The sequence below is a fragment of the Thrips palmi genome, unplaced genomic scaffold (genome assembly GCF_012932325.1).
Source record: "Thrips palmi isolate BJ-2018 unplaced genomic scaffold, TpBJ-2018v1 HiC_scaffold_1, whole genome shotgun sequence".
Lineage (NCBI taxonomy): Eukaryota > Metazoa > Arthropoda > Insecta > Thysanoptera > Thripidae > Thrips > Thrips palmi.
The window spans coordinates 11,327,138-11,336,430 of NW_023144620.1; the positions used below are offsets into that span (position 1 = coordinate 11,327,138).

Sequence of the window (9,293 nt, forward strand, 5' to 3'; positions counted from 1 at the left end):
CATTTCTTATATATACGGGTGACGCTCTGCTCCGACACTCAGTCCAGCAGCAGCAGCCCTACAGCGCGCACCCTCACGGCTCTCGCCTAGCCGTGTGCCGCGCCCTTACCGGACTTAGCCTCTGGCTTGCAGCCCAGCCTTAGTCCCGGTCTCCTTAGCGGACATAGCCGCTACGCGCAACAGTCCGGCGCTTCAAAGCTCGACTCCCGCGCACAGCCATCGCTATCGATTTTCTTGGTTCGAGCCCAGCTCGCGGTCATTCCCTACGCTCTCGCTCCGCGCCACACCGCTCGCCATCACTGCACTTCGGTCTTCAACTTCACGCCCTGGCCATCGTCCACGGACATCGAACCGAAGCACTCCAAGCCGCTCATCAAGCTCATCCCTTTGGTACTGTATCCCATCAAGAGACCCGAACACCATTCGCGCTGTACTCCTTCTGATCTGAAATATATATTCTGAGTCATCTTCATCATCAACCAAACTGGTCTCGTCATTTAATTTAGCACAATACCACCTACATTGGTGACCCCGACGTGATTTATTGGTGTTCAGCGAGATTTGTTGACTCCAGTAGCGTCGTATTGTGTTAAACAATTTTTTAAAAATTCTCAGAGCTTTTCACTAGTTGCCCGATTCATTGTACAGGCCCGGTGGACTGAGTAGCCGGTATCCTTCGCGGCATAATTACGTTTTGCATTATATAACTTTCTCTCTCTAAGCTCTTTTCGAAAATTTTCAAAACAAAATTTTCTAATCATGGCACAAGAAGCTGCTGTACTTCAAGCGAGGATCGTCGAACTGGAAGCTGAGAAGGCAGAGCTTCTCGGACACGTTTTTCGGGTGAGTACCAAACTCCCTTCTTTCTGGTCCGACAAACCATCCGTGTGGTTCTCACAGGCGGAAGCCCAATTCGACGTTAACCGGATCACTGTTGAAAAGACGAAATATTCGTACGTCGTCGCCCAGCTCGACACGCGTATCGCAGCTGAGGTTGAGGACATCCTCACCGGTCCCGAAGCCAACAAAACTTATACAAAGTTGAAGGAAACGCTAATAAGTCGCCTTTCTCTGTCCGAGGAAAAACGCGTTCAACAATTAATTAAGGACGAGGAAATGGGAGACCGTAAGCCGTCTCAATTTCTTCGCTACCTGCGATCTTTGGCAGGCAACTCCACAGCCGTCAGCGATTCACTGCTGAAACAGATTTGGCTGCAGCGCCTGCCTAGCTCTGCGTCCGCAATCCTTACTTCGCAGACTGCTCTCGACCTGGAAGCTCTCGCTACACTGGCCGACCGCATAGTCGAGGTCGCACCGCCTTCAGTGCCAGCTATTCTCGCCGTTTCAAATAAGTCAGACGACGTGGCTTCGCTCACCAAAGAGCTATCAAAATTGAAGGCACAGATTGCATCCATGACGTCACGCGACAAGCGCGACAATCGATCGCGTTCCCGACCTCGCTCCCGCACGCCTGCGTGGACCCCTCCTAAACGCGAATCGCCATTTTGCTGGTATCACGAAAAGTATGCTGCCAAAGCCCAAAAGTGCGCGAGCCCGTGCTCCTTTCAAAAGGGAAACGCTCACGGCAGCCAGTAAACGCGGCGACAGGTTGCCTACCCACCAGGAGCCGCTTAGTGGCCTACGAGAAAACAACAGGCCATGGATTTCTTATTGATACTGGATCCGATCTATGCTGTTTTCCGCGCCGACTCCTCACTGGTCGTCGCCACCAACTCACAGCACACGAACTTAGTGCTGCCAACGGAAGCGTCATTAAGACGTACGGTCTTGTGAAGCTTGCGCTCAACTTTGGCTTACGGCGGTCATTTTCCTGGTCATTCATCATTGCCGATGTAAGCATGCCCATCATTGGAAACGATTTCCTGGCTTACTATCACTTGCTTCCCGATTGCAAATTAAAACGACTTATAGACGGAAAAACGAGCCTTTTCGTTTCATGCAACACAAGCACCGTCGCCCAGTTAAGCGTTAAAGCAGTGAGTGATTCTCTGCCCTACGCCGAACTTCTCTCTAAATTCCCAGAAATTACAAGGCCCCCAGGCAAGCCACGGGAAGTCGTGCACAACACGGTGCACTTCATAAAAACGCTTCCCGGCCCACCAGTGTCCTGCCGGCCCCGCCGACTCGTAGGCGAACGCCTCGCTACGGCGAAGGCGGAGTACGACGCCATGCTCCAGGACGGCACAGCTCGCCCCTCCGACAGCCCTTGGTCCTCCGCCTTGCACATCGTGCAAAAGAAAAGTGGTTCTGGATGGCGCCCTTGCGGTGACTACCGTGCGCTCAACACGCGTACGATTCCAGACTGCTACCCTGTCAAGCACATTCAAGATTTCGCCCACAACATTGCGGAATGCAAAGTTTTTAGCCTCATTGATTTGGTTAAAGCCTATCAACAAATTCCCGTTCACCCTGAGGATATTTGCAAAACTGCAGTAGCTACTCCTTTTGGACTCTTCGAATTTCCGTTCATGCCCTTCGGTTTGCGCAACGCGGCCCAAACCTTTCAACGATTTATGGACGAAGTCACTCGAGGTCTAAGCTTTTGCTACTGTTACATTGATGACATTCTCATCTTCTCCAAAACCCCGGAAGAGCACAAGACTCATCTGGAAATTTTACTGCAACGGTTGTCAAAATACGGTGTAGTAATCAACCCGTCAAAGTGCATTTTCGAAGCAACAGAATTGGATTTCCTTGGATATAGGATTTCTGCTGCTGGGATATCTCCACCGACTCACCGTGTCGAAGCACTTCGAAATTATCCTCTTCCTACTTCCATAAAGGATTTACGCCGATTTCTTGGCATGATTAATTTTTACAGAAGATTTTTGCCCCAGGCCGCTGAACTACAAGCGCCTCTGCACGAAATTCTTTCTGGACCCAAAGTCAAAGGATCTACTCCGGTCCCTTGGACTCCAGCCCTGCGAGCCGCATTCACCGCTTGCAAGGATCACCTAGCGAAAGCTACATTGCTTACGTACCCCAAAACTGGAGCCCCACTGGCGTTGTTCACAGACGTCTCTCTCAAATCTGCAGGAGCTGTTTTGCAACAGTTTGTCAACGGTTCATGGCAGCCCCTTGCTTTCTTCTCCAAGAAGCTTTCTCAGAGACATTCTGAGTGGCCTCCTTTTCACAGGGAATTATTGGCCATTTACGAAGGTGTTTTTCACTTCCGCCACGCATTGGAAGGACAACCCTTTACTATCTACACAGATCACAAACCGCTAATATTTTTGTTCACTCAAAAAAGGGACAAATTACCGCCAATACAGCGTAACCAACTAACGTACGTTTCGCAGTACACTACCGATGTACGCCACGTCAGCGGAGCGGACAACGTTGTCGCTGACGCACTCTCTCGCATCAATCTCGTTTCGCTGAAATCAGTCGACCACAAGGCCCTGGCTGAAGCGCAAGACGATGACGCTGAGCTACGCAGCTTACCAGCGGACTCGCCTCTCAAACTGGAAAGTTACACGGTACCAGGTACATGCATAATTTTGAAATGTGACATGTCCACAAGCCGTCCGCGCCCCTTCGTCCCAGCATCACTGCGTCGAGACATTTTCGACCAGCTCCACAACCTTAGTCACCCTGGCATCAGGACTACCGTCAAAATGGTGACCGAACGCTTTGTTTGGCCATCCATCAACAAGGACGTGCGCAATTGGGCACGCACTTGCATCCACTGCCAACGTTCCAAGGTTTCGCGTCACGTGACCGCGCCCTTGGGTACCTTTTCACTGCCCACGGCACGTTTTTCTCACATCCACATTGACCTTATCGGACCATTACCGGTAAGCAAAGGTTTCAAGTACTGCCTCACCTGCGTAGACAGGTGGACACGCTGGCCCGAAGTCTGCCCCATTCAGGACGTCACGGCTGACACAGTCGCGACCGCCTTCCTGAGGTGCTGGATAGCCCGATTTGGCGTTCCAGAACGGATTACGGTTGACCGTGGTTCCCAATTCCGTTCCTTCCTGTTCCACAACTTAGCAGAACGTTTCGGAATCGAAATGAATCACACGACAAGTTATCACCCAGCCGCCAACGGTCAAGTAGAAAGAATGCATCGCCAACTCAAAGCTGCGATAATGGCGCACGACAACATGCACTGGACAGACGCTCTACCACTCGTCCTCCTTGGCATCCGCAACGCTTTCAAGGAAGACATTCAAGCTACAACAGCCGAACTTGTGTTTGGTGAGAAACTGCGTCTACCTGGAGAACTCATCGCTGCCCCTCCAGACATCAACGTGGAGAAGTCGGAGTTCGCTGCAACACTGCAGCAACACTTCCAAAGGTTACGTCCTGTACCTGCTTCTCGACATGCTAATCCTAGTTCTTTTGTCTACAGAGACTTGGCGCAAGCAACACATGTCCTGCTTCGCGTTGACAAGGTACGTCGCTCCCTCGAGGCACCGTACACCGGTCCCTACCGCATCATTTCCCGGAGCGACGACGGCAAGAGCATCGTGCTGGACATCAAAGGCAAGCCTAACACGGTCTCAATCGACCGAGTTAAGCCGGCCTACCTCATCGCCCAGGACGACACTCCGGACGACCCTTCGCCCCCGCACGACGCCGTGCCGGTGCGGCAACCCGCCGGACCCGTGGCCGCTGCACCATCGCAGCGCCCCCAGCTCACACAGCCGAGTCCACGCACTCGCACTCCAACGGCACAGCCCGCGCCGCGTCCGTGCACGCGCACACCGACGGCGCCACCTGCTGCCGTCGCACCACCGACGACCCGCTCCGGTCGCCGGGTTCGCTTTCCTGACCGATTCATCCCTGGATGAATCGACTTCGCAGGGGGGTGATGTGGCCGCACGGATCGCCCGTGCCACCACTTAGCCGTAATAACCTCAACGCCAAGATGCTAGGCGCCCTCGCGTCCCCTTGCCCTTGTTTCGGCAATCCAATCTCGTGATCTGTCAGGCAGCTCATTTTACGACTTTTCTCCCCTACTGGACCGCGCGTGTCCAGGCCTGCCCGCGGAGCCGCGACTCCGTGGCGCCGGCTCGTCATCTACACATCCATCGGTTCGCCAATCCTAAGGAGGCACGGTCACCCTTAGCCCCGCCTTCGCCAATCCTAAGGAGGCACGGTCACCCTTGGCCCCGCCTTAGGGCGTGGCCACTTTCTTCTTTCCTTTCTTCTTGCATTTCTTATATATACGGGTGACGCTCTGCTCCGACACTCAGTCCAGCAGCAGCAGCCCTACAGCGCGCACCCTCACGGCTCTCGCCTAGCCGTGTGCCGCGCCCTTACCGGACTTAGCCTCTGGCTTGCAGCCCAGCCTTAGTCCCGGTCTCCTTAGCGGACATAGCCGCTACGCGCAACAGTCCGGCGCTTCAAAGCTCGACTCCCGCGCACAGCCATCGCTATCGATTTTCTTGGTTCGAGCCCAGCTCGCGGTCATTCCCTACGCTCTCGCTCCGCGCCACACCGCTCGCCATCACTGCACTTCGGTCTTCAACTTCACGCCCTGGCCATCGTCCACGGACATCGAACCGAAGCACTCCAAGCCGCTCATCAAGCTCATCCCTTTGGTACTGTATCCCATCAAGAGACCCGAACACCATTCGCGCTGTACTCCTTCTGATCTGAAATATATATTCTGAGTCATCTTCATCATCAACCAAACTGGTCTCGTCATTTAATTTAGCACAATACCACCTACAGACTCCGGAGAGCAGTTCGTCACTCTGTCTCTCTCGCACTCGTGGGGCACTCCGTGAGGGTGCGAGAGAGACGGAGCGACGAAGCGACTCTCCTGAGTCGCGCTGCTGTTCCCCGAGGCGGCGCACAGTGGGCCAGAAGACCGGTGGAGGCGGTCAAAACTCTAGACGCGTTTTGAGCTCCAGAGTCGCTAAATAGGACTCGAAGCGAACGTGTGACCCCTCCAATGGATTGCTCTCCGAACGAGGAATCCATTGGTGGGGTCACACGTTCAGTTCGAGGCCTGTTAAGCGACTCTGGAGCTCAAAACGCGTCTAGAGTTTTGGCCGCCGGCCCACTGTGCGGCGATGATCACTCCCCGATGCAGCAGGCTGATTCCGAAGACTCGCTTTTCCGTCGCTCTGTCTCTGTCGCACCCATGGGACCCTCCGCAGGGGTGCGAGAGAGACAGAGCGACTGGACGGGATCGCTCTGCAGTGCGAAGCCGACTATCTCGTTGCCGAGCGCTGCCGCACTGCGAAGTGGAGTTCTAGGACAATCAGCCGCAGTGGAAGTCATTGTGGGAATCGGTCGAGGGGGTCACCGCCAATTATCTAAAAGGCCACAGAAGGCGGCGGCAAAATTGATTCAGCGGTTTGTGATGATTTGCTAGAAAAAAAAATGAAGCAGCCAGGAGAAGTATTATTTTTTTTGCTATTTTATCCCTGCGTAGAACCAGAATGTTCCGCGAATTGATGAGTATTTTGAAGACAAGGAGGACAACGACAGCGTGACAGCGCGCTGCACTGCGGCCCCCTTCCCGCACTGCAGCCTGATTCCAAGAGTCGTTCTCGTCGCTCTGTCTCTCTCGCACCTATGGGGCGCCCCCTAGAGGTGGGGGTGAGACAGAGCGACGAAAACGACTCTCGGAATCAGTCTGCTGTAGAGAGTGACGGGGCTAAAATCGGAATCGCGGCCGTCAATGGGGTACCGACCGACCGAGGAAGATGGTTCGGCCCTTCCGGAGAAAAACATCAACAATGAAAGGCCGGCTTCAGTTTTTTCCGCTCCCGAATAATAGTTACACTCTTTGACGCGGTCGTCTCGCGGCGTGTAATACTCCGGAATATTGCAGCCGGGATGGCGATTACAAAATCCCGTTCGCGCGATGATTGTGGAACGGATGTTGTTCGCTCAGAGTGCCGAGTGGGTGCTAACGCCCGATTTGCTCCGGGGAAGAGCTCTGTTTCAACTCCAGGGGGGTTCCAGGACGGCTCCAGGAGACTCCAGCGGGGTTCCAGGACGACTCCAGGAGTCTCCAGCGGCCCCCGGCGGCGCCACCGCCGTCCTGCTTGGCGCCGAGCTCATTCCTCAGCCGCCTGGTTCCGAGGGATCGTCTCTGTCTCTCTCGCACCCCTACGGGACGCCCCAGGAGTGCGACAAGGACAGATGCAATCGAGACGCGGCAGGGACATCGGGATGCAGCGCCGTAGGTTTGTTTGCCTTGGGCTGCGGCGGCGTGTCAGCTCACAGTGCACCGGACGAAAGGCGTATCTGGCGTCATTTCCAGTGTGTGTGGAGGCTGCTAACTCTGCACTTCCAAGTGTGGAGACTTACTCCACACCAGGAAGTGTGGAGTTGTCCACGTTTGGTTTCACAGTGGGCTCTAGCGACCGCCCGATTCGGACTTGGGACCCCGCTGCTGACATGTCAATTATTTGAGCGCTGCGGCTTCGCCCAGCTTCGGCTTCCCCGCCGTCCCGGGCATGAAATTCTCATTTGCCTAACCGGGCCGAGGCGAGGCTCAGCCTCAGCAGGCCGACTCCGAGAGTCGTGTTCGTCGCTCTGTCTCGCTCGCACCCACATGGGACGCCCTACGAGTGCGAGAGAGACAGAGCGACGAACACGCGACTCTCGGCCGGACGAGGGTCGTTGCCCGCTCGCCGCAGCTCGCCGCCTCCACTGGACCGGGCGCGAAGCGCGAAGCACGAAAACCAATCAGCGGCCCATGAGCCGCCTCCCCACTATGCAGAGACGAGACGGGGAAGCGCCGCACAGTGCGCCAGAAGACTGGTGGAGGTGGCAAAAAAATCTAGACGCGTTTTGAGCTCCAGAGTAGCTAAACAGACCTCGAACTGAACGTGTGACCCCACCAATGGACTGCTCTCCCAACGAGGAATCCATTGGTGGGGTCACACGTTCGGTTCGAGGCCTGTTTAGCGACTCTGGAGCTCAAAACGCGTCTAGAAGTTTTGCCGCCTCCACCGGTCTTCTGGCCCACTGTGCGCCGCCCAGCGACCGGGCCAACGGAATTTCGTGTCGTGCTCAAGATCGCCGAAAAGTGGTTCCGGCAGGGCGATAGCAGAGCGACGCCGGCCTTCCTGCTCCGGTCCGCGAGTACATGCCGCCCGGAGGAAAGAGATGAATCGGAAACTAGCCTAACCAACATGATAGCCCCCCACAAAGTAAGTGAGGCTGTTTCCGAAACCTGTGCCGTCGGATACCGAGGACGTGCCAAAGGTTTGCTAAAGGCGGTTTTGGTCCACAACCTCACTGAGAATCCAAACGCTATGAGTATAGCGTCAATTGGTGCAATGCAAAAGCATTGCACATGAAGTGCAATGCCTCCCTATTCCCATGCATTAGCATAGGGCATTTTCGGGATGCATTGCACTTAAGGTGCAATATGGCTGAGGCATTGCACGTATGGTGCGATATGTCGACGCATTTGCACCATACGTGCAATACTCATAGCGTTTGGAATTTCAGTGCTGCAAACCTGCAGGCTGATTCCGAGAGTCTTTTTCGTCGCTGTAGGTGCGAGCGAGGCGGAGCGACAAAAGCGACCCTCGGAATCCAGCTGCTGGAAATTGTGATCCCCGCTGAAACAATATAAGAAAGGTGCTTGAGTCCAGTGTACCGTGGCCAGCAGTGGGTATGAAAGCTGCCCCTTCTATGAGTGTAGCCGTCTGCTGGGCTAGATAACCAACACGGCCAAAAGTCAACATCCCTAGCCCGTCCGAATCATCTCCTGCGAGCGCACTGTTAGAAGAGGGTTCGACTTTCGAACCCACATTGGCTCGAAATACGGCCTTAAGTAGGATCGAACCCATCTCGGTTCGAAAATCGGACGGGGTGGCCGATACATGCAGGGTTCGATATTTTGACAAGATGAGGGTTCGATTTTCGGCTCTGGTAGGGTTCGATTTTCGGCTTTGTAGGGATTGAGCTTCGCTGAGACAAGTGAATTATCAAACTTGACCACATAGACATTTGCTTACAGATTTAGATTTGTCTCGAGAAGACAAACAAAAAATGTCAAGACATGTTATGGGTTAAAATAGAAAATGGAAGAGTTATTGGATTTTTAGAGTGCAAAAATGGTAAAAAAGACATTAGAAGTTGAATAACTCTTTCATTTTTCATTTTAACCCATGATATGTGTTGACATTTTTGGTTTTTCTACTTGAGACGAATCTAAATCTGTAAGGTGATGTGTGTTCGGTCAAGTTTTCTAATTGACTCCAGGCGCTGCCGTACGAAAGACCGCAGAGCCGAAAGCCGGCGAAGCGGTCGAAAATCGAACCCCGCGTCCGAAAATTGAACCCACG

At 54.1% G+C, this 9,293-nt stretch overlaps 1 protein-coding gene across 1 annotated transcript; it reads left to right on the forward strand.

The window, feature by feature from the left end:
* Window positions 1–4,115: 4,115 nt before the first annotated feature.
* Window positions 4,116–9,088, forward strand: LOC117644578. Its single transcript, XM_034384193.1, has 2 exons — window positions 4,116–4,613; window positions 8,972–9,088. The coding sequence occupies exons 1-2, from the start codon at window positions 4,116–4,118 to the stop codon at window positions 9,086–9,088; spliced, it is 615 nt and encodes a 204-aa protein (XP_034240084.1).
* Window positions 9,089–9,293: the final 205 nt, after the last annotated feature.